The 25,657-nt window shown below is 39.7% G+C and overlaps 1 protein-coding gene across 1 annotated transcript; it reads right to left on the bottom strand.

Moving 5' to 3' along the window:
• Window positions 1-24,589, bottom strand: cdc16 (cell division cycle 16 homolog (S. cerevisiae)). Its single transcript, XM_007891785.2, has 18 exons — window positions 24,492-24,589; window positions 22,288-22,342; window positions 20,827-20,924; window positions 20,309-20,347; window positions 19,622-19,762; window positions 17,232-17,391; window positions 15,143-15,237; window positions 14,795-14,928; window positions 13,827-13,906; window positions 9,756-9,805; window positions 9,357-9,430; window positions 7,991-8,116; window positions 5,544-5,696; window positions 4,858-4,921; window positions 3,050-3,111; window positions 1,947-2,082; window positions 1,452-1,542; window positions 1-623 (listed from the first exon to the last, which is right to left on the bottom strand). Exons 1-18 carry the CDS (start codon window positions 24,543-24,545, stop codon window positions 334-336), a joined length of 1,902 nt encoding a protein of 633 aa, XP_007889976.1. The 5' UTR covers window positions 24,546-24,589; the 3' UTR covers window positions 1-333.
• Between the last annotated feature and the right edge of the window lie 1,068 nt (window positions 24,590-25,657).

Below are 25,657 nucleotides of genomic sequence, written 5' to 3'. Positions count from 1 at the left end.
TGATTTTGAGATTTTAATACAATGAACAACCCTTTGCAATATTTGAAAAATTACTTGATTACTTTTTTAAACTCAGTTATTTACACAATACCATGAGATCATTAAATATCCCTAATTAATCATCCTTTGCTAAATTTACTACTATTGAACAACCGCTGAAGATGTGGGGCCTCACTTCTAACAACCCCCACCCCAGGCACGGTACTGACACTGGCTCAATATCTGTCAGTTCTAATTCAGTTCTGCAATAAACAGAAACATTTGCAAACGTCAGAGCAGTAAACTTGTTACAAGACAGGGAAATGTTTAAAATTCTTGATCATGTGTGATCATTCATGTACTATGGTCAGACAGTGAAGTTTCTAACATCATGTCACTTTCATTCATCTCCATTTCACTGAAGTGAGATGTTTCCTCTGGCTGAGTCCCAGGATCTGCTAATTTCCCTGTTTGAGGCGAGGTGTCCAATGCCATGATTCCACTTTCTTCCAGAGGTTGCCTTTCAAAATCATTATCAAACTCTCGCACATCCCACGATGGGTAAATCATTTTCCTGATCACTGGCGCTTTCAATGTTGACATGTCAAGTTCATAACATCCAAACTTCTCCTTTATCTCGGTTCCTGAAACACAGTGAATATTTCCCCTTAGAATTGCCCATCAACAGTTATGTTTTAAAAATTGTGCTATTTTGTTTCGATTGTGTCCAAAAGTTACTCTGGCTTCTAACATTTTAATGTCCAGTCAATGGGGTATAAAAAAGCATTTGCAAGGAAATCAGCAGGAAATTGTATTTCAGAACATCCTGAGTCTTGGGCAGGGAACCATTCATTCTGCAGGAACTCAGCTCTGACCTGAGATTTCAATGGATCCATACAGGAACCAGAGTAATCAAGTAATAGTGTTTGCTGCAAGAGATGTATTTTACATCCAAAGGTGCTTTCACTGACGTTCAGGCCCCATCTATTCTGCTGTTTTGCCAATTTGTTCTTTGATAACCTGATTTGTTTATTTTCCCACTAATCAAACAGCATATAAAACACACAGAAATAAAGCAATAACGTTAGATAATTTAATTTAACCTATGAGTGTCTAAAATCTAAAATGCATTTTCAGCCTGAACCAATTAATTTGTAACAGATTAATTTCTGGAGTGTATAATTATCCAGGATAATTTTATGTCTGTCCAGAAAACTGTAGAGGTGGAATCACTTAAAACATCTGCCAAGTGTTGGATATTCCTTTAAGAGTAAATTGACAATTAATAAAAAGGCCAATAATAAGGGAAGGAAGCACAAAAGGACACTGTGGTTTATAGTGGTGGATTATTGAGTTTGGATCAACAAATAAAGAAGATGCTGACACACCCTTGATTTGGATCGAGTTATATTACGCCAAGATCTGAAATGTCTCTTTTGCTGGAAAATTACAAAACATTTAAGGTTACTCACCAATATAAGCATCTGCATCCCCAATGTACATCTCTATGCAATGGCCAAGCATTGTAACTGAAAAGGTATCATCTCTCCTGAGACCAAGGGCCTAAACACAAGAAATAAAATAAAGATCAACATTATTCACAGAAACTAAAACTGTCAAATAAAGGGATAGCTCCAACTGTAATGTCTGTATAGCATTTGGTATATAGAAATCACAAACTTTTTCCAATGGTTATGCTATGAGCAAACACACTTCACTTATTTTTGTTCATGCAGAAACCCAGCACCGTGCTTATAGAATATCAAAGCAGACAGAGTTCTTAGTCTAAGGTAAGTTTTTCTCTGTCCGTCTGTCTATCTATCTATTGCAGCTCATTTAATTTCACTCAAAAGCCTTTGAAACGCAAATATAATGAAATTAAATGGGTCATACAAAAAAATCAGTTATACAGTAACTAATTGGCACAAATTAGGATGCATACAAGAAAGAATAATCAAAAGTCATACCGTGTGAAAATAGTTAATGGCACTCTCAAAATTACCCATTAGACTCAGTACATAACCTATAGCAGAGTATGTAGAGGCGTTCTGGGGAATCAGAACTAGAGCTTGGTGATGATAATCCAGTGCTTCCTCATACTTCCTGGAAGACAAATAACAGATTGTATCAAAAAGCTGATAAAAGAACCAAGAACAAACATTTCATTGTATAGGATGTTGCCACAGCTGGGAAGGCTTGGGGATCACAAAAGAGATGCGGATGTAAATATTCACAAACTTCTCGAAAACAGTCCCTCCCGTCTTTCCATTTCAGGTTCACCTAGTTTTGCAAATGAGTCTCATGAGAAATGCTAGACGAAAAAAAATCAAGGTCCATCTAGTTCGCCTTCCACCTTCCTGGCGGTTGCATGCACATATATCCAGCCTGACCTCAATCATTCTTCCTAGTACCTGTCTCAGGCTTATTATCTTTGGTTTACTCTTAATGCTTGATACATCAATTTACAGGTCAGCAAAACCTGAAACCAATTGTTAGATGACACAATCTGCATACTTAAGGTAGAAATGTCAGTGAAAAGAACTCAGCCCTTTCTTATACAAAGGAACCTCTGTTGATGTTCAACAAAGTGCTGGGGCTCAGATTACAGAAATGTCAAAAACATCTTAGCAAACGACTGATTACTAGTTGTACCAATACCCAGTTATTAATGAAACACACAAAAAATCCAAGCATGGAAAATTACTGAAGGCATCTAATCGTGTTTCTCTGTCCAATTAGACCAATTCTGATTTAGTTGAAGTGAGGTACTGCTGTACCAACATGTCCCTCACTGCTTAGTCATGGTGAAAATACTTCAAATGATAGAGAGAATTAGTAGAGTAATATCTGAACAAGTGGAGTCTGATAAAGGACTACTAGCACAAATCCAGGATAAACTGACTTGCTGAAGTTATTCAAGGTTATAACTGACAAAGATAAGGTAAAGTGTAGCAATTAGATTTTTAAAAGAGTGTGAAAAGGTTTCACCTGCTTATATAAGTAGTGGATATTTATGTTTGAGTACCATATTCTCAAGTGGATTCTGCATTTTTAGTACATTTATACTTACTTGAGTTTCCTACATACGTGTCCTAGGTTATTCATTAGTGGTTCCCATTTATCAACAGTTACCTGCAACAAAAGAAACAAAGCTCAAAAGGTCTCTCAGCAGCAAAAGGATAATCCCTTCACATTTAATACAACAGCAGAAAACAGATAGATCCAGTCTTTAGACACTCAGCACTTCTTTCAGGTCCAATTGTAATGTAAAATAACAGAAATGCTGGAAATTCATAGTGGTTCAAATGGCTTTGGGAAACATGATAATGCTGAACTGCTGAGTGGTCCCAGTGACTTCTGTTTTTGTTTTCAGATTTCCAGCATCTGCAGTATTTTTTTTAATGATAATGCTGATATCCAGGCTGGAAACTAAAGGGTTCCTAAGTGTGTGAAGATGTGCCTGAAGTCTACATTGGGTTTGGTTGGAGTGGTGTAGGAGGCCAAGAATAGAGAGGACAGCATATCATTTGAATAAAAATCGAAATAAATTAATATATTTAAATCTCATAGTCTAATAATCTGGTTAGTAATTATTTGCGAATGTATTCAAATTGAACAGGAATGGGTGGAGACTCATGTGGAGTATAAACACCAGTAGGGACTACTTGGGCTGAATGATCAGTTTCCATGCTATGCATTTAATATGTAAATCTATAAAAATTATCAAATGATATTTTGCTTCCCATCACATTAGCAAAAAATACACGGGCTGCAACTAACACAGAACACAGATTTACAGTGAACAGGATGTTAATTCAGATTGATAACCCATTATCTCTGAATAGGCATAAATTGCATGTGACTACTACAATTGATGTTGTTGACAAGCACTTGGAGGTGAAAAACAAAGACTGTGAAACAAGCCTGAACTCAACCATCTAAAAGAAAACTCAGCCTCCCAAAGAGTTCCAGTAATTAGGGCACAGGATCATACAAGCACACGATGAAACGATGTGCCTGACCTTTAATGCAACTTTGATGATCTCCTCAAGTGAACAGTTTGTTTTTTATTGTCCGTCTCTGGCTTAGTTTGTTCTGCATGGCTTAGCCACACAAAAGCACACGTAGACAACAGTCAAGTGTAAATAGTATTTCCATTAATTTATGTACACTCAATTTGATATTTTTCATTAATTTCTGAGTTTTTCAATGTGAGGGATGCCACTGCTGGGGAATTAAACACCTTGTTGCAGCAGTAAGCAATTCTAGATCAGGCACACCACAAGCTTACCGCATTTCCTCTACTCTGCTCCAATATCCTAAACTAACGTTGTAAAAGCATCACTTTTGGAATAGTAGAACATTTTTTAATGTCCCACATCAACTTTACTTGCAATCAATTACCAGCACTGTTCATTTTGTGAAATTGTGTGCTGAACTATCGCAGGGCATAATACTAAGTGAGTTGCACTCTGTGACACTGGACTGTCACTGGAAGAAGTAAAGGGCAGAATAAACCTTTTTATGTGGAGGGTTATAAGAACATGGAATGCTTTGCCACAATTACATTCAAAAGGGAACCGGACAATCATTCGAAGGGCAACAATGTACTGTAAAAGGATTATAGGAAAAGAACAAGGAATTGGGATGAGAGTAGTTTGCTGCAGGGCAGAATGGTCTTCTGGGCTGCAATTTCTATTATTCTGCATGGCTGAATGTCAATTCACAAACCAATAATTAGATTAAAATAATTTTTGCGAAGTGTTTTCATTAGTGATCTTATCATCCAGTGACCTTAATTGGAAACATACAATAATCAGAAGAGGGTTTCGTTCAAATACAACTCATGATGTACACTACAAAAGTGGAACAACTCACCTCATTTCCAATCGCTCTCACTTTTTCTAATGCATCCAGAAAATATTTCTCTGCTGTCTTCCAGCTGAAAGAGACAATTATTGAAAATGAACACATGAAAAAAATGAAGACAATAATAATGCATTTGAATGGTTTTGCAAGGCAACAACAGCTTTGTTTCTGGCAATATAGTGCTTTGGAGAAGGAAGCCGGCTCAATCCACATTTCTTGAACTGGGCCAAAAAATAAACAATTGTCTGATTTGCCATTCAACGTGTGTGTACCTTGGCACGTGTGCAAAAGGTTTAAGTGGTCATTTATTTCATTTTTGGGGTGTCAGCCAGGTGTCTGACATATGAGGAAACCATTCACCATACTTTAAAGAGTATCATATATTCATATTATTAAAGAGAAAATTTGCCTACAAGCTAGGCAAAAAATGCCCAAGATTCCTATTACAATCTTTCAAACTGCTACTGACAATACTGATGTAACTATAATACATTAAGCCAATGTTTTTTTCTCAGCACAATTCAGGTTTCAATTTGAAGGTATGAAAATCAATTACATTTTTCAGATGAGGGGATATTATAATTGTATAAAAGGTACATGTTAGGTAAAATATGACGGGAATAGGACTGAAATTCCTTATGGATCTCTCGGAGGTTGCGGGTGTGCTTAGTGATCAATGGAAAAAAATGTCTTACTCTGCATTTTGGAAGGCCACCACTCCCATCTCATGAAGTACAAAAGGGTCTTCTGGTGCAGTGCTCAAAGCTTGGCTGAAAAAACGTTCTGCCAGTTTAGAGTTATTTGTCAGACCGTATTCAAGTCCAATATACAACATTGGTAAATGGCACCTGGAGAGAAAGAATAAAATATTTTACATAAAAAAAACTTTGATTCTCCCAAAGATGAAGTACAGCTAAGTGTGGATTTTAATTTAACATCAGCATGTATGGTATAATAATAATAATCCTTGCTTTTGATATAGCACCTTATCACGTCAAGACATCTCAAAGTGCTTCACAGAATACACTGTAAAGTGTAGTGACTGTAATGACTCAACAACAACTTATTTATGTTACTGAGAGTAGTTCCAGTTACTGAGCCAGATGTGTCCCCAGTACTCCAAGGCACCACTGATAACAAACCAGCCAGCCGGCCTCTTTGGCAGGACTTGGATGGAGCAGGGATTCTTCCCACTGTTAACCTGCAAGCCAAAGCCCTAAAGGTAGACTGCTCCCAGCTGGATGAGCAGGGCATTACATTTATATTAGCAGGTTAAACAAGGTTAAAAATATATGGTTGCCTGCTAATCAAATGCCCTCAAAGATGAATCCAATTCATGACAAACAGCTTCTAGCTTCACAATGATTGAAATACTTTCAGAGCCAGCTCAATAATCATACCCAAATCTCTATCTATCTTTGCTAAAGGCAGCCATTCAATGAGTCTGCATTTCATTTTGCTTTTTTGAAAAGAAAATCTACTTAGGGAAACTTCATATGAAATAGGTTTAAATGTGTTCACTGAGAAAAGTTCCTAAAATAGACATTTAAAATGGTCATTTTCATCACTTAGTAATATTCTATTACACTGGATAAAACGATTTGCTCCGCCACACCATCCTATTCATCAAAGCCGTATTGATGAGCATGTAGAATACTTTCAGTGCTAAGCCAGAAAGCTCACAAGTTGCTGATCCTGCTTTAATGCCTAAAGATAAGCTAGCACACATTAATTGTGCTAAACACTGCTTTCCACATCAATGGACAAAGTCTGAGAAGCAGATAAAACATACAGTGCACAGAGTTCAAATTCAGAGCAATCTCAAGGACATTTTCCAAATTACGAACACTAGGCTTGGTTACCTTCCAAACAAACCAGTAATTTTATCCACACACATACACATTTTATTATATACTTATGTCCATGACAAAGCAGATTCATGGCAAAGCACAAAGGACCCAGATTTTTGGGAACAAGCCATGTCTCAAAAATGAGCAGCAACTAAAATGTTCTTTTTCTTATTACCTATTAAACATGGTTTCAACAACAGCTGGGAAACTCCAGACACAAGGGCAAACTTTCTGTCTTAGTTTATAAAGTTACAAACTTGTGAAATACCAGATTGGATGTGTTCCCCTAATATTCTTAGACCTACCCTTTGGCAGAGGGCATTTATAATAATAATAATCCTTGAATTTGATATAGCGCTTTTCACGTCTTCTAGACATCTCAAAGTGCTTCACAGAATATACTGTAAAGTGAATTGGCAGTATATTTGTGGGCGAAACATGGCAGCCAATTGCGCAAAGCAGTGTCCCACAAACAGTTGTGGATTGAAATAACCAATTTTATTATTATTTTTTCTCGAGGGATTATTATCAGGCATGTAGAAAGGAAAGTAAGGAAATTTGCCTACAGTTTCACCCTGCTGGGAATCCAACCCAGGTCTCTCGCTTGCAAGGCGTGTGCTCTAACCACTGAACTACAGGACTCCTTTAGGAAAACAAATAAGAGCATAACCACAACAAATTATATTTGTATAGAGACTTTCATGTTGGGAGGAAGTCCCAAAGCACTGGAGTCAAAGATTTGGATCCGAGAGGGGGTTGGGATCAGGGAGGGTGGAGGGCAGGGATAGGATGGCCAAAGGTGCGGTCAAAGAGGAGGGTCTTGAGATGTGCCTTGAAGGAGGCAAGAGCGGGAAAGAGGCGAAGGGAACATGGGATAGAGTTCCAAAGCGTGGGGGAAGAGGCTGAAGAACCGATTGCCGATGGTGGGCGGGAGAGGGACATGGAGCAGGCTGGAGCCCCCTGAGAGGAGGGAGCGAACACGTTGATATGGGGTTAGCAGGTCACAGAGGTAGGAATGAGCAAGGCCATGTAGGGCCTTGAAGGTGAGGATGAAATTTTGAACTCTATACTCTGGAGGATGGGGAGCCAGTGGAGCCGGGGTGGGGGTGATAGGGTCTGGTACGGGAGAGGACATGAGCTGTAGAGTTCTGGCTGATTAACATGAGATCATAAGTTTTACATTAGTTGGGTACTACTGTAGTAAAACACACAGGTGTGGAGCTGGGAGTGGTAAGAGACAAGGTATGCAAACACTCAGGAGTGTGTTAAATTTATGGACGAGCAGCACCTACCCTTTCATTAGTTGGGCCGCTGTGAAGTAAGCCGCCATGGCCTGGTCATGCTCTCCTTCCACCGCAAAAGAATGTCCATAAGCGATCCATGCAGGCCCATAGGTCCTCTCCAGAGTCGTGGCTTTACTGAAAAGTTACATTACCTCAGTTAGGAAAATGGAAGGTTGCTAACACAATTTCCTCTACTGGCTCTGATTGGAGGATTGTTGTATGAGAGATTGAAAAGACAAAAAAAATGGAAAGATAAATAATCACATTTTTTTCTCACTTTTGAGAAATCTAGTTTGCAAACAAATTTGTAAACAATGTCCAAAACAACAGGAGAGAGGGCTCCACAGCCGTCCTGTGAGCTGATGTGATGGGGATCCGATTTATTTTGTTCCTTTTAAGCCACAGCTATTCAATGTTATTATTGTTACACTCCAAGTGTCTCAAATGCCTTCAGCAACCGTTCAAAATAACAATGATCAATAACGGCGTGGGTCAATCAACCTTATAGTTTATTCTGTGAAGCGCTTTGAGACATCTTGAAGACGTGATAAGGAGCTATATCAAATGCTAGGAATATTATTATTATTATTCCTGATGGACAGAATCCAGCAAATATGTGCATGGACTCACTGGGTGCTTTACCTTTTGCCCAGCAGAGAGAAATCTTTGGAAAATTTCCTTATTTTGGCCACNAAAAAACGATATTATTATATAGATATTAAGGGCATTACTTTTACACAATGTACAACAACAATTATAAATATACTAGCTGTACCCATTGCAGCTACGCTTGCAACCGAAGGATCCAATATGGAATGTAGATTGGCACACAGACAGACATTTTGTCTTTATCTATATTCAGTTGGGAGGACTCCTGTGGGAGGACTCTGGTGGGAGGACTTGGCGCTTTAAAAATGAAATTTTGTTGTTGCTCGGCTTAGCTTTGTCTGTTCTTTATCTTGTTCCTACCGCTTGGTTATGTGCATGCTCTGTGACGCAGGATGCCAGTTATACCTGGTGGCCACGTCATTGTCTGCTAGCACAGCCACCAGGTATAACTGCATTGGTGTGTACATACGTACATGCTCTGGGATGCACGAGGCCCCAGCACCACGGTCAGCTGGCACGGCCACCAGGTATAACTGTAGTGCGTACATACATACGTAGGTGCTCTGTGACGCACAATGCCACAGCGTCACTGTTAGTATTGAAGATAATAATTTGACTCTACCCAGGTGAAAGGCACTCTATAAATATAAGTTATTGTTGTACAAGATTCCCATTTATTGAAAATCACAGGATGTTTTTCTGGGTTTTCAATCTGCTTATGGTTTTATTGTCTTAAGTTTGCAATTAAGTTTTATTATCTTCCTACCTGAGATATCTTCGAGCGTGTTCATTTTTGTGGCCAACCATGAGGTAATAACAGCCTACAGCAAACCAAGATACCTGCCCACAAATCAGAGGAAGCAGCACAAGGCAGATAAATGATTATGGGATCCAATGCACCAATTACCTTAACATGTGTAAACCCTGTGTACAGAAGATATTACAGGGCAGGCTTACTTAGTATAACAACCAACCAACCAACCAAAGTACAGGAATTCTGTAATGCTTTCCATTGGTTAATTACATGATTAAGACCATCTAAATAGTTCCCTCTATACATGTGGTTTACACATGATTAAGCGCTCTGAAACGCTACCCCACGTATGTTGTGACTCCCAATATTAAGGCGCCATGACTGAAAACATACAAAACAATGTTTACTTACAGGATTATTGGGGTACAAATCCACCAATTTGTGTGCGAGATAAAACAGTTCTGAAAATTGAAAACAAACAAACTAATTTAAGAAATTTTACTGGCTATAGGTTGAGATAGTTCTTAAACCCCTAATATGTATACCTACAGTATGGTTCACTTCCCCCCTTGCAGAGTGTACTGGGTGACCTGAGTTCAATCCTCACTAATGAATGCAAGTTCCTATAACTAGGTGTAACTTGACTAATTTGCTCTTTGATGACAACCGTGCTACCAATTGCTATTTAAATGAAAGCGAATCGGGAAGCTTCAGTCCTCAGTCTTTTATTCGAAACAGACTGTGACATAGGCTCAATCTGTTTGCCTGTTTCCTCCTTTTGATTTATACAGAAAGCTTGAGAAAGCATGGTTAAATAAACTCTACAGAATTTTATTGTAGCTTTGATGAAATCCACAACCCTCAGCATTAAATCTTAAACAACACAATAAATATCAACAACTGCAACTATGAAATAACAAACATTAATTATACTTAATCTACACACGCTAGCAGCCACTTGTATTGAAGTTAATGTGAAGCGCACAAAGAACCAACCTCTTGACTACTACTTGCCAATACCACAATACCATTTGTTATCAGGTATAAAAAAGTGACCCCAAGCACATGGCGCTCGTTCTTTTATGGGTATTGAGCTCCTCCCCAAATTAGGGTACCCAACGGTAATTGTATTGCACCAATTACTTGATGTAATTGGTGCCTTTTTTATGGCCCAATCAGATCCTCCCCTCGGGTGCCTAATAGGGGACAAGTTGCATATTTGAATGGTAAGTTACCCCACCAAATTGTTGCAATTGACGCCTTTGGAGATCTGATGGCAACATAAGTATCAAAAACAATATTAAATACATAAAAAATGTATTAAAGGGCTACTCAATATATTTATAACACTCATGTGCCGGTTCTACCGAACTTTGGCACTATCCCCGAGCGCAATCGGTAATTACTAACCACACTTACACTGGCTACTGCTTTTAGCGAACACATAAACTTGACAGAATATATTTTAAACAACAGACAGGCATAGAAAACAAAGGGCTGACTGTGACAAATCCCCCTCTAAATAATGAAAATGCTTCAAAAAAGCAAGTTTGTTATCAAAGTTCTTAGGAGATAGAAGGCCAGGATAAAAGCGCCTCTCTCTCTCCTTCGCTAAATGCTGGCTATCGTCCTGCTCGAGGTAGCTGATCTTTCTGTGTTACAGGTCTAGCTCCCTGGCTGGTCACTAGAAAGGAAGATCTCACACAGTAATGTGTTCTGTTCAAACTACATCATACTTATATATCTTAATTATGATAAAAATATACAACTGAGGAGAATCACAACCTTTTCCACCAACTCGCTGGGAATTCGTGCAACTCTTATACAAAACATTTTGCTGGTTAGCACTCCACAGTGCTAATGTTAGGATAAATTCATGAGTGCTCCGTGTTCCATCCTATTTTCACAAGGCGAACAGGGTTGAGTTGAATGCCACGCCCTCCCATGCTGTGGACTTTCTGCGAGTTTCTGTACTCGTTTCACTTAACAGTGATGTACTTTCCTCTTGATGTAAGTATCTTAGATAGTCTTTGGGTTAATGACCTTCACCGCCTTGCTCGATTTGTGAAACCGGTCATACAGTCACAGTAATCAGTAATCATGTAGTTTAAGCTTCATTGAAATCTTCCAGCTGTGTTGTACTGATGCTCGTCGGAATTTGTATGATTGGGGTGATCATGTACCTACCATAAACGGGTAAAACGGAGTCAACCCAGGTCTATCGCTGAGGGGTCAGTTATTCACCCCCATCAGAACCCAGGGAATCCTTTTGTGCCACCTGGAGCCTTTTGTGGGTGGTATGGTACATGTAGATTGTGCTTAATGCCTACATTTTGAGTGATCGATTTAATGATCTCAGCAACGAAATGATTGCCACTATCGGATTCTAATATTTTTGTTACAGCATTACAAGGAATCAGCTCCTCATTTATTATCTTCAACAGTTTTTGCAGTACACCTTTCGCAAGGGTATGCAATGATAAAACCGGATGTGTGATCCACAAAAACGGGGATGTACCGATTACCCTTTCACTTTTAGGTAAGGGTCCGACAAAGTCCTGTGGAGTCCTGTAGCTCAGTGGTTAGAGCACTCGCTTTGCAAGTGAGAGACCTGAGTTCAATTCCAGGCAGAGGGCGAAACCTTGGACAAGTTTCCTTATTCTACACGCCTAATAATAATCCCTCCAAAAAAGAAAAACAATAATAAATTGGTAATTTTCAATCCATGACTGTTTGTGGGACATTGCTGTGCGCAATTGGCTGCTGCGTTCGCCCACAAATATACAGTCAATTCACTTTACAGTGTGTTCTGTGAAGCGCTTTGGGACGTCCTCCCGACGTGAAAAGCGCTATATCAAATGCAAGGATTATTATGATTATTAAAGTCTAAATAGACCCTTTCCCATGGTCTTCCCATTTTAACACTTTCCAAATTTTTGTTTTTAGGTACGGTGTTCAGATTGAACTGGATACACCTCATGCACCCTCCCACGTGACTTTCTACCTCTCTCTTAACCTCGGGCCACCAGTATTCATGTAGGTTGACTCGGGTTCCCTTTATCCTGTTATGCAAACTTCCAGCTCTTTCATGGTGCCACGGTGATCAGATAATCCCTTACCCATTTTGGTGGGATCAATTGGTTCTTGCTTCCCTGTTGCCAGTACAGCTGTAAGCCCTTTACCACCAAACGTTTCCCCTTTGTCCAATTTGGAAGGCTTTCATTCTGTCCCGACTCCAGGTTTAGTATAGGGTCGTTAATATAACTACAGTTAATAACGCCCGTGACTGGTACTTGTGCTACTGGCATCGATTCATTTAAAAAAACAAGCTGAGCGTGCCAGCATATCAGCTCGATCATTGCTTGGTGTATGCAATGCATCTTTACCATGTACTAAAGTGTGCCAAACTTGTACAAGAGGTTAGTCCTTTATCTCTTTCCAAATTGACTGCCAAATTCCCTTGTGAAATAAGGGTTTTCTTTTGCGGTTAGTCCAATTTTCATTAGCCCAATTGATCAGGTCATTAGAAAATCCTTTGCATGCATAATCTGAAATGATTACTGCTTTGGTATCCAGTGGGAGGAGTTTTAACACCTCCAGCAGGGTAATGGCTTCAGCTGTTTGTGCTGACGTACCATTGCAGTGAATTGCACGATTACCTGATTCTTCCCACCCACTGCAATGCCAATTCCTGCCTGTCTCTTGAGATCTATTAATTGGGCAGACCCATCACAATAATTTACAGTCAGTCTCTCAACCAGTTCCCACGGCTCAGTTTATACTGGGGGCTTATCTCCGGTAGCAAGCACTCTATAATTCAAAATCCAACTCTTTAGTTTAGAATTCTATTTGCTTTTTTCCCTTGCGCTGATGGCTCCTCCCCCACTGCGTTTTTACTTCAATCCCATTTTTTAAACATTGGTGCCACCTACAGACCTATATATATACAATTTCAATGCAATGTACCATTAATGTAAATAACTGTGAACCGATATATAAATACCTTCTTTCCAGATCATGTTAAACATTATTAAAACTATTATCAAATAATGGAAAATGCACAAGATTAGTTGGAAGTAATTGGAAGTACAGTATTTATTTTGAAAATGTAAAAAAGAGCATACTATTATAAAAACAGAAGTCGCTGGGAACACACAGCAGGTCAGGCAGCATCTATGGAGGGAGGAAAGTGGATTAACGTTTCAGGTTAACGAAAGGTCATCGACCCGAAACGTTAACCCACTTTCCTCTCCATAGATGCTGCCTGAGTGCTCCTAACGACTTGTTTTTATTTCAGATTTCCAGCATCTGCAGTATTTTGCCTTCAGCCTATTATGTATGTTTGACACATTTTGCAATGAAACCTTCTCACCTTTAGCTTAAAAATGTGGTCGCTCCACACCACAGACCAAAGTTTTTTTTGCAAAAAGTGTGTTACCTGCAGCAGTTAAACCTCAGATCCATTAACAGTTCAATTCCTACCGTTAGCTTTGTTCAGTTCCACGAGTGTTCCAATGTGTACAGGAAGACAGACAGCATGGTACGGATCTTTGTTCATGACCCTACAAAACATACGGCACAGTACAATTTGAGATTGATACTGAAAATACATACTTTCAATGTAGAAAGTTAATGAATTATGAATGTACTTCAGGGTCTCTAATTAAGTTGAGTTGGGAGAACAGCAAGTTGAAACTTAGAACAGTTTTTTTTTGGGGGGGGGTCAGCTGGGTGTCTGACACATGCAGAAACCCTTCAACATGCTTAAGAGTATCCAAACCATTTCACCTACACAGAACAGGAGGCTTGAAGAAAGGGTGAGAGTAGAAAGAGTAACACTCAGTCAAATTCCCCTTCCTTCAATTGATCCAGATGGAATCTGTATGTATCCTGTAATTGTTCCACTAAAAGTCAATGCAAATTAAGAGAAGCAAGAAAACATTCAGCATTCAAATCAGATGAATTAAAAGGTTTGGGCTCTACTTTTATTTTTATGAATTTTTTAAACCAATATATAAACCCATTGTCATTTTTCTCCCACGGATATAATGCAGATCAAATTCAACATAATTTTGATCAAAAACAAATTGAATCACTAAATTAACCCCTTTGAACCTAGAAAAAAATAAGATGATGGCGTTTAGAAAACAGCATCACGACTGCGTGACCACCAGCAAAAGATTCAATGATATAAGTAGTGTTTTCTTCTATGTGGGACATACAGACAGACCAGCTCTGATGAGAACTGAGGGCCTTGTCAAAGTCTAGGTGCCATATATGGGATTCCCTGGAGAAAACATGGATTATATTACAGGCATTTTTGCCATCGATTAATCTAGGATTGCTGTCATGGATCTTTTTACATCTGCTGAACATGTAGCGAGGCCCTCAGTTTGTTTCCTCCTGTGTACACCCATCAATTTTTATTTGTGGCTGTGGCCTGTACTTACATCGAAGTGAGTTTGTAACACGTCTTAAAGTCACAGTTGTAGTAGTTTCTCTCTGCTACAGACACCACTACATCCAGGTTGTCCTGTAGACCATCCACTGACTCAGGAATTAATGTTTCACTGGGTTTATTATACTGCAAAAATAAAATCACAAAACAAGCTAAGAACTTTTTTGTCTGCATATTCACATTTAAGGATGTCTCTTGTGATTACAGTACCTGTATTACCAATCTAAAATGAGAGGTTTCTGTGAAAAATATATATTTCATAGGCGAATATATTACCATCATCATATTATCAAACATTTTAGCTACTACTGAAAGTAGTTGTGAAACTAGACAGATTTACCTTTTTCAATTTGTTTTCATATAGGAAATGCAGTAATTCACTTTCTTCATCTGTGCATTGCTTACTGAGAGGTAATGATTCGAGGAGCTCTTTTTCTGTAAAACAAAAGTTGACTTATTTTTAGTAAAAGCTTAAAGTAAACATATGCCAGACTGAGGAAAGAAACATTTGAAAGAATTGATGACTTTAATCTGTGGAGTGGATTGAACCGAACCAAGAGATATTTTTTTAAAATGGTATAGTCCTTATGAAAGACACTGAATTTATCACAATATAATTACATGCAAATATTTCTTCCATATTTCAATTTGTTTTGAGGTGATATTTAATTGGATTTCTTAATAGGTAATCCTGTTAGAATTCCATCCATCTACAGAAAACCCTATTTCAGCAATGCATCCAGTGCGAACCCAATGTACATTGTGTGTCATACATCTGGATTCTATGAGTCCCATCGGCACGACTTCTGTTAAGGAATATCATTACGAATTACTGCAAATTTCACCCCAATACGTGAGTCACTTCAGTTCACAAGCTGATATATGATGAGTGGAAATATATAAATAACCTACATTTTCAAAATGAGAAGTGTTTAAATACAAGTGCTGCAAAACCAATAATAAAAATAGTTGCTTTTACAAAGATTACAATGCTGCTTGAATACTTAGATTTTGGCTGTGAACTCTTCATTGCAATGCAGACTTAATAACTAAACTAATGACAGAAAACAACATTAACTACTGTATATGAACTATCAAATAAAGATGCAATAAAACACACAGATAGAAACAACAAAATTACATTTGTATAGCGCCTTTCACATTGGGAGGACGTCCCAAGGTGCTGGACAATTCAGTGTTTTGGACCTGAGTTGGAATCTGGGAGGGTGGAAGGCAGGGGGTTGAAGGGGCTGATCAAAGGCATGGTTGAAGAAGAGGGTCTTTTAACAGGTCTTGAAAGAGCAAGGGCGGTGTGGGTGAGGTGGAGGGATTGTGGGATGGAGTTCCAGAGGGTGGGGCTGAAGTGGCTGAAGGCCCGCCTGGCAATGGTGGGGAGGGTGAGGCTGGAGATATGAAGCAGGCTAGAGCCCGCTGAGCAGAGGGAGTGTGCAGGTTGGTGAGGGGTTAGGACGTTTCAGAGGTAGGGGGGAGCAAGGCCATGGAGGGCTTTTAAGGTGAAGACCAGGATCTTGAACTGTATCCTCTGTGTGATTGGAAGCCAGTGAATCCGGACAAGGATGGGGGTGATAAGGTCACGGAGCCTGGTGTGGGAGAGGACATGGGCTGCAGAGTTCTAGATGACCTGCAGCCTATAGAGGGAGGAGCTGGGGAGGCCGACAATCATGGAGTTTGCATAGTCAAGCCTAGATGTCATGAATGGGTGTATGAAGGTTTCGGTGGCCTGCAGTGTGAGACAGTGGCGGAGCCGGGAGATGTTGCGGAGATGGGGGAAGGCAGAGCGCGTCATGGCACGGATGTGGGGTAGAAAGAATAGTTGAGGGTGAAACAAGATGCCAAGGTTCTGGACTGGCTTAGCAAGGTGGAGTGTGCATCCTTGGATGATGATGTCATCAACCCCTGAGGTGTGGAGATGCTAACAGGAGGCAATCAGGAGAGCCTCAATCTTGTTGATGTTCAACTGAAGAAAGTTAGCTCTCATTCTGTCAGGGCAGCAGTGGTCCTGGAGTCAAGGGTGGGGACAGCGAGATCGAGTTGGGTGTCATCTGTGTACATGCAGAAGTTGACCCCATGTCTGCGGATGATGTCATCAAGAGGGAGCATATAGTTACTGAAGAGGAGGAAATCAAGGATAGAGCCCTGGGGAACGCCGCACAAGATGGTGCGGGGGCTAGAAGAAAAATAGTTTGGAATTGAAGTGGAGACAGTGTGAGAGGTTGGATCTGAACCATTCAAGCACAGAACCATGAAGGTTAAGGTGAGAGGAGAGGTGGTGGAGGATAGTGGTCAACATATCGAAGGCAGCAGAGAGGTCAAGGAGGATGAGGAGGCAGAATGAGCCCTGGTCGCAGATGGGACAAAATATCATTTGAAACGTTCTTTATAAGCTTCAAAATAACAGAAGTTCAGACCTTCCTGTGCTGTCAGCATGTGGTGTGACGTCAATAGGTCAAAAGCTTCAAAGCAACATACATCAAGCTTCAAAGCTTCTCTGTAGCTGTCAGTGGCCAGGGGTCGGTTGTCCATGGCATCATAGATCTTCCCTCGTAAAAGGCAAATGGAGCTCTTGATCTGGTGAAAAGCATTCCAGGTGGTTAAGAAGTGATCAATTTTAGTTCAACATTTATTTATCAGGTCCCATCTGCCTTGTGATTCAGGTAGATGTGAAGGGAGCTCTCCTATACTCCCTCGCCCACCACCATCACACGCTTTCCTGGGTTCACTCCTATCTGTCCCAGCGTTAACACTACATCTCCTCTGATAGCTACTGCTCCAGTCCACACATGTTTACATGTGGTTTCCATCAGGGTTTATTCAGCCACAACTTTCTCCTAATTTCATAAATCTTCCCATTTGCTCACTCTAACTCACAGAAACTGGACAGAACCGTAGCATTTTGTTCGGCCCTCAACTCTCCTTTTTGCCTTTCATCTGAGTCTGACCAAGTCTGCTTTCCTCTATGTCCACAAGATCGCCCGCCTTAACCACTACCTAATTTTATCCCCGGCCCATGAATCTGAAATCCTCATCCATACCTTTGTCACCTTCAGATTCAAACCTTCAGTTGCCCTGCTCACTCCTTCCCTGTCTGCTTTAAAAACTTGTCTAAAGACTCATTCTTTATTCTTTGGGTATGCGTCAGCTGCTCCCCCTCAACCCCTCCCCTCCAATCTCAGGCTCCTACTCCATCTTTGTAAAAACAAAATTCCTACATGAAAGCCACTATATAAGTACAATTTTTTTATTGTTCTCATCCACATTCATCACCAAAATTCTAACTAATCAATCATTCCTCCCATGGTTGTTTGGAGTATATTGCTACTTAAATTAACTGTTGATAGCCTGGAATAGGTTGACACAGCAATGTCGAGTTGGGGGAGTGCTACATTGTTGGAGGTGAATGTACTTCACATGAGACATCAAACCAAGGTCCTGTTTACCTGGTTAAGTAAACATTAAAGATCTTATGACATTCTTTGAAAAACGAAGCAAGTTTCTCCTAGTGACTTACAGCAAATGCACAAATTGCATTACAATACAGTATTCGCTATTACTAATTTTTCCATAAAGGCCTTTGAGACTTTCTTTTATGTGAAAGGTGTTTGATTTGATGTGAAATAATACATATTGATATATTAAACACAAGGATTATTATTAAATAAATACACTGCACATCAAATTGAACAAATTTCATATAAGGTAGTTTACAAACACTGTTTTAAATGAATCTGCTCAAGGCAATTTGAAGAAGACCTCAGGTTTCTAAATATTTTAAAAGTAAAATATTCAAACTAAGAGCCTCCCTGAGCAACATTAAAGTAGTGCATTAAATAATCCTAACTCACAAATTAAAACAATATGTGCTTTAGAAATTGGTTGCCGATTAACTGAGATCTGTTTCATTTCTCAATTTACAATAGTAAAAAATTATACATGAAACAAATTGTAAAACTTGTTTATGAAATGCGAGTATTAAATAGTTCCCAATTACAAATAGAAATGCAGCATTTCACCTTCCACATGCACATATTTCCCAATCATTGCAAGTAGTTTTATTTAAAACTTATTTTTAATGCTTCACTTTATTTTTGTCCTCTTGCCATTCTTTTCTCATCCCCATCTCATAAAAGCGTTTTTGACTCTTATTCTATTGGGAGTATGGTTAAGCAAGCAGCCATGTTTCTTGTTTGAGCGTTGACAGCAACTAACGACAGCGTTCTTGATCGTTGGGAAGAAGGGGAGGCAAAATAGCTTGCTGGAAGTTTTCCCTAAAGTGAAAGCTTGATAATTGTGTAATTATTTTCTTTAGTTCTATAATCAGGTAAATAATCCGCTAACTTCCACATAACCCTCCTTTCAACTCTTTAAAACATGGATCAGATCATCTCTCTCAACTAGTTTCAACCTACATTAGTGCTTGAATGCAGTTATAACTGCACATAAGTATTGTATGCAGTTATGAAAATCAAATAAGCAGTTATAGTTTGGTTTAAAAATATAAATTTGATTAAAATTTTATTTTAATAAATTTGTTTTACAATTTCTAAACATGGAATGCAATGACTTTCGGTTGTGGATATCAAATTTATCCAAACTAGTAGTTACCAACCTATTTCAGTACTTTTGTAATGTCTTAACATTAAAGCTTCAGCTTCACACCATCACATTCTCTGCTCTTCCAGTGCCACTAATCATGCAATAAACAAACATGGAAAGATTCCTGATGCTTGATAGCAAAGACAGCAAAAATGTTACTTTTCCCGCCCAACAGTGGTGGCTGTGATCAAGGTGCTGCACTGACCGAAGATGAAGACAAGCCCCAGTCGATGGATGATTCTTTCAGCTTGTTGTCATCTTTTGTGTTCTTTTCCAATATCTTCTTGTTGATTGGTTCATGCATATCAAGGATGTCAAGGGCTTGCTGATGCTCCTTAGCTGCATACTGTGCAACAGAAGACACTGTTGTATTTCAGGTTACAGGATGCCAATCTATCTTTTAATGATTGTGTCATGGCCAACTTTAACTCCACATAGTAATATACAGTCTCACAAGTATTGGCCCATACTCCCTCCTCCCCCCATAGCACATAAAGCACACACTTTTGAATGCATTTTTCTTTCTCTGCTTTCAGGTTTCCATTTCTTTTATTTTTTGTTCTGTGTTCTCCTAGTGATGGCATTCATTACATCTACCAGCATCATCTCTCCTGGTACTCAGGAGCCTCCAATTCTATGCATCAAGCTCCTGCGTTTAAGTTTCATTTTCTTTAAGAAAAAATATTTATTTGATTTTCCAAGTTGGAGATAGTCAACGGAATAGTAAGAGCTCTGCGCTGTAATGGGAACCACTTTGGAGCTACAGCAATTCTTACACAATTTTTAAGAACATTTTAGAGAATAATGAGCTGATATAATATCTTCTAGACCAATTAGAATACACTATTTCTTCAACAAGATATTAAATGTACAGTATGGTGATAACACTCACATGACATCTGGCAGCAAAATACCGGCAAGCTCCATATAACTGGGGAAACACAACAAAGGCAGCCATTTTATTTACCACATTTACCAGTACAGTAAAGCCAGGATACAAAATTTTTAAATATCTATTATTCATCTCAGGGGAAAAAAAAGTTGCCTAATGAAAATGCTGTAAATTCACATATAAAATTACAAGTCATTTTTAATTGTTGCAGAAGATAATGTTGAGGGGAGGGTGGCACTTTCAGTTTGCTTGTCGCCTTTGCTGCAAATATGTTGCTCCAAAAATATCACCCTTTGTGAAGATAAATCTCTTAGGAGGGATTGTTTTGTACTTTAGGAGTTGCTGCACACTCTGCCCAAGAAAAATAGACCTCCCCATACAAATATCTGTCCTGCTCAGAGCTCCGCTAACTGGCAGGCAAACCAAAGCATTGTACGATTTGAAGATTCTCAAGAACCACAACTGCTTCATAAAATATCTATTTTTCTAAATATCAAAAAATGTTAAGATTAACATACCTTATCTAGCTTCCGTGATCGGATAGCGTGGGCTGCTCTATGGTACTGGGCCGTAAGGTAAAGGCACTGCGATAGCCAGTAAATATCTTGAGGTTCCTCTGAAAGTATAAGAAGCAAATGGTGATTAAAAACATAAGGAGAATCCCCAAAGGGGTTGATATAGCGTGTCAGATCCTGGAGAAATTGCAACCTGAACTGATGGTGCCAAATAAGAGACTTGTGGAAACTTATGTGCAGTAAAGGGATGTGGCAGCATGGTTAAACAACTGATTAAAGCACAAGAAGTGGACTAGGGGAAAAGGAATGTTTTTTTCTGGAATGGCACAAAGTATATCCCAAGATATAAATAATATGGCCTTACACACAGGAGAAAGCTGTTTCAATTTGTTCATCCTACAGTATTAGGGACATGGCAAACTGTAAAGTAAAATACAAAAAAAAGGGCATTATAAATAGATTGGCAGATAAGGAATGAGAGCCTGAATACAAATAGGTAGATTGGAATAAGTGTCATTCCGCAAATGTTATTTTATTGGAAAATCCAAATTTGGAGAAAAAAAATTCCTTTGAAGAGCAAAGGACCTGTGTTTTGCCCTATGCTGGTCATCATGTGGCACAATGATAGATCAGTATCACTGATCAATTCATATTATTATTATTACCATCAACAGTGGCCATTGAAATGTTTGTTTTTGAAGGAAGTGTTTGCCAAATGTTTATTTTGACTGCTTCTTTCAAAACATTTTATTGCATCCTAGTTGTCAAGACTGGCTCACATGCCAGGGAATCAAGATTTTTTTAAACTTGATTTTATTTGTTTATGTGCCCAATATTTGTCTAAACTTTTCATTTGTTTGTAAATACTCTTTGTGAAGATTGTTTCTCTATAAGATAAAATGGGTTAGAATTTTCAGCTGGATTGCATTGCATTGGCAAAGCCATAAAAGCCTAAACACAAGTCAAAAAAATGAAAACCAGAGCGTAGCCTTGATGGTAGACAAACAAAATTAAAAACATCTTCTTCGTGAACACAGCAGCAACAACAATTTGTGTTTATATTGCACCCAATACGCGTGATAGCATCTTGAAGTACTACAGGAACCAGACACTAGCATCAGAAAGGCACACTCACCTGTTCCATGAAATGCATGAAGTTACACTGCTTTAAGGATTATGTTAAAAGGAACAAACTTTGCCTGTGTATACATTGGTGAAAAACTCCAGATTGAATCTTTCCGATTTTTTCTGCTGAACAATTTTCACTTTTGTGCTTATGATGTACATTAGCTGTTATTATTACTGTAAATCATTTAACTTTCCTTCAAAGTGTAGCAGTTTAAGGTAATTAGAGATAATTCACTTCTTTCCTTACAATATTTTAAAAGGATATCTATCACTGAAAATACCCTTTAAAAGAATAATTACTATGACAAAGTAGTGACAAAGTAGTCATCATCTTACCGTGCGATAGTGAAGCAACCTTGTCTGCCCAGAAGAGAGCACTCTGGTACTGTTGCTGTAAATGAAGCAGTAAACATATAATCATAAAACGTAAAAGCTCCTTCCAGGACTCAGATGGAAATGGTGACCACTGGCATATTAAATACAAATTTGTTATTTATTCCCAGAATAATTTTTTTTCCTGTGATTTCCCACAGACCGATTTCAGAAACTATGTTGGTAAATACGTTCCTTCTAGAATAGAGACAACCTTTCTTTTTAATGGTATTTGAGGAACATATTTGGTATCGAACGATAGCAAATTCTTGAAAATAATTGAGCTTCACAGGTGGAAATCAAGTTGAGCAACAACACTGGCAAAAAAAAAGATTTGCACCAATACATATGATGTTGCCAGGAATGCTACTTCTGATGTAGTGCGACTGTCATTCAGCAAAACGTGTTGCAGATATAAATAATGCAGGATTGGAGACAGGGAAAGAGAGTCAGAGAGAAGGCGCAAGATAGAGAATGTCGTTGACAGAGAAAACGAAAGTCAAATAAATATAGAAAGTTAGAGTCAAAAGAAAAAGAGCAGAGAAGAACTGTCAGTGTGGTCCTATAATTACTGATGGAAGAAGGTTTTGTTCAGAAATTTAGACAATTTGTATTTTGTGCAATGACCCTTTATGTTCACTGTTTCCACATACTTAATAAGGCCAGAACCAATTAGTGCAAATAGTCTATACTGCCAAAATCAGTTGAGTTCAGATCGTCAGAAGTCATGTTCAGGCGATATAATGTTCTGGTTAGGCTACTGTATACTGAGGAACACAAGATCAGCTAGGGATCTTCAGCATTGAAAACAGATAACTCACAGAGGTATATGTCATGCCAAGTGGAATTGAGGAAATAAACAACAACAACTTGCATTTATGTGGCACCCTTCACATGGGAAGCATCTCGGAGTGCTTATCAACACTGAGCTAGAAAGGTAACCAAAGGCAAGCTTGAAGAGGAAAGTCTTCAGGTGTGATTTGAAGACAGTGAAAGACAGGGCAAGACGGAGGGATTTAGGTAAGTAATTCAGAGATTCAGGCATAGTGACTGAAAGCATGGCCGTCAATTGTGGAGTGGAGGGGACAAGGGTCGTGCAGAAGACCCAAGCCAGCTGAGCGAAAGTGGCAGAGAGGAGTGGGGGTGTGAGCAGGAGAGAGAGGGAGATATCAGGGCTTAAGAGATTTGAGAGTGAAGATCCTGAAATGGATCTGTTCTGCAACAGGGAGCCAGTAAAGCCTGGCAAGAACTGGGTTGATGGGAGTGTGGAGCCTGGTACGGGTGAGGACACAGGCAGCAAAGTAAATCCCGATCAATACATTCAGATACACCAAATCAATAGAAAAGTGGATGCAGATTCAGGACTATGACGGGCAATTTCAGGATTGACACCAGGATTTATTCCTTTACACAAAGGGCGATTAACTGCCAAACCGTTTGTCAGGAAGGATGTTAGAGGGCAGGATGCTGGACTCATTTAAGAAACAGCTCGTTTCTGTTACTGGTGGGTGGTCGGGTGGGATGATTCTGGTATGACAAAGGTTTCTTTTCATCCCTACCACTGGTGATCTTGTGCTTTGCACCACAGCCATATAGATGCAGTTAGCGCTTATTAAGACAACCCAAGAACCTTTCGTGGCAATGCGCAAATCAATGTACACGCCGTGTATCCACCTGGCTCAGTGATAGCTCTCTTGCCTCTGAGTCAGAAGGTTCTGGGTTCAAGCCCCATGTCGGGACTTAAACTGACACTCCAGCGCAGTGGCGGGAGTGCTGTCCTTCCACAAGACTTTAATCCCTGGTCCCCTCCGCCTGTTCAGACAGATGTTAAATATCTCATTGGCACAAGTCGAAAAGAGAAGGGAGTTCGTGTCTGCGGGTGTCCTGACTCAGCCATCCCCACAAATAAAATGGGTCATTCATGTCATTGTTGTGTACCATCTAACAATGCAAACCCCACCCCACCCCCAGCATTGCACTGGGAGACAACCTGAAGTCGAGTCCCGCGGTGGCGGGGCGGGCGGGGCCCGGGCTCTTACTGTGCCGCCGCCGCCGCCGGTTATAACCAGTGGCTTTAATAACCTGACCGCCGGCCCAGGCCCCGGAGCCGCTCTCCCTGTCCCGGCCTCGGGGCTGAGGCGCCGCCGCCGCCGCCTCCTCCTCCTCACCTGGTCAATGTACTGCTTGACGCGTCTCCTCAGCCGCTCCAGGTCCAGGTTCATGGCTTCCTCGGGTTCACAGCGAGGCTCCCGCCACTGCCCGCCCGCCCGCCCGCCCGCCGACAAACAGCTCCCCCCGGAAACATCGGGCTCGGACAAACGGTCCTGGGCTGCAGGCAGCCAGGCAGCCAGGCGAGGGGGAGCCACAACACAGGGCACCGCCGCTGCTTCATGGGCTGTACTGTACATGTGCGGCACCGCAATCAGTTGAAGGCTTGATATTCCTTTATACAGTTTCTTTAAAATATTAATATTATTATTATTTATAATGGGTCAATCTGACACTTGTATTTTTCCTGCTAAGGTTAAGAAGCAGGAAGTGGTAGTGAGTGGGGGCCTGTCTCTGACATGTGAGAGTGGGTCGGAGGGCGAGTCCTTACATATAATAATAACATGTTTTTAAACCTGTTTAATTTTTGACAGTCAAAATCAATTCATTTTGTAAAACAAATTGGTTAATCGATACGCCTTGCGGCACCCAGTAAAGCCGGTATTGTAATGTAGATTTTCAACTTTTTAAAATAGTTTACTGTCGGTTGATTGGTATGAAATAACTAACTTTCTAGGCTGCATCTTCTTATGCTACACCCACTTATTCACTTCAAGGTCATTCAAGATACTGATGCTAATTGTTTTTAATAATAGAAAATCCTTGCATTTGATGTAATGCCTTTCATGGTGGGAGTGCTCCAAAGGATTGTAAGTGTAGTGATTGTATTTTGTAGGCAAATGTGGCAGCCAATTTGCACACAGCAATGTTCCACAAACAACCATGAAGTGAATGACCAATTTTACCAGGAGGATTGTTGATCAGGATACCAGGAGAAACCCCTTTCTCTTTAAAAATAATACCTGGGATCTTTAATGTCCATCTGAACAGGCAGATGGGACCTTGGATTAATGCCTCATCTGTAGCATGGAGGTACATAAACTATCAGGATTTTATTATATGATGCCTCTTACACTAAACCGATGATTAAACAACTTGCATTTAACATTTCAATTCTGTCAATTTAGATTCATTTAAACTTAAGTTGCTTAAGTGGTTATGAGATAATTATCCACAGAAATGTTGAAACATCTTTAAAAAAAACTCTGGTTTCTGGGGACCTTAT

This window comes from Callorhinchus milii, unplaced genomic scaffold (genome assembly GCF_018977255.1).
Source record: "Callorhinchus milii isolate IMCB2004 unplaced genomic scaffold, IMCB_Cmil_1.0 Scaffold4, whole genome shotgun sequence".
Classification (NCBI taxonomy): domain Eukaryota; kingdom Metazoa; phylum Chordata; class Chondrichthyes; order Chimaeriformes; family Callorhinchidae; genus Callorhinchus; species Callorhinchus milii.
This window is presented reverse-complemented; position numbering and strand designations above follow the sequence as displayed.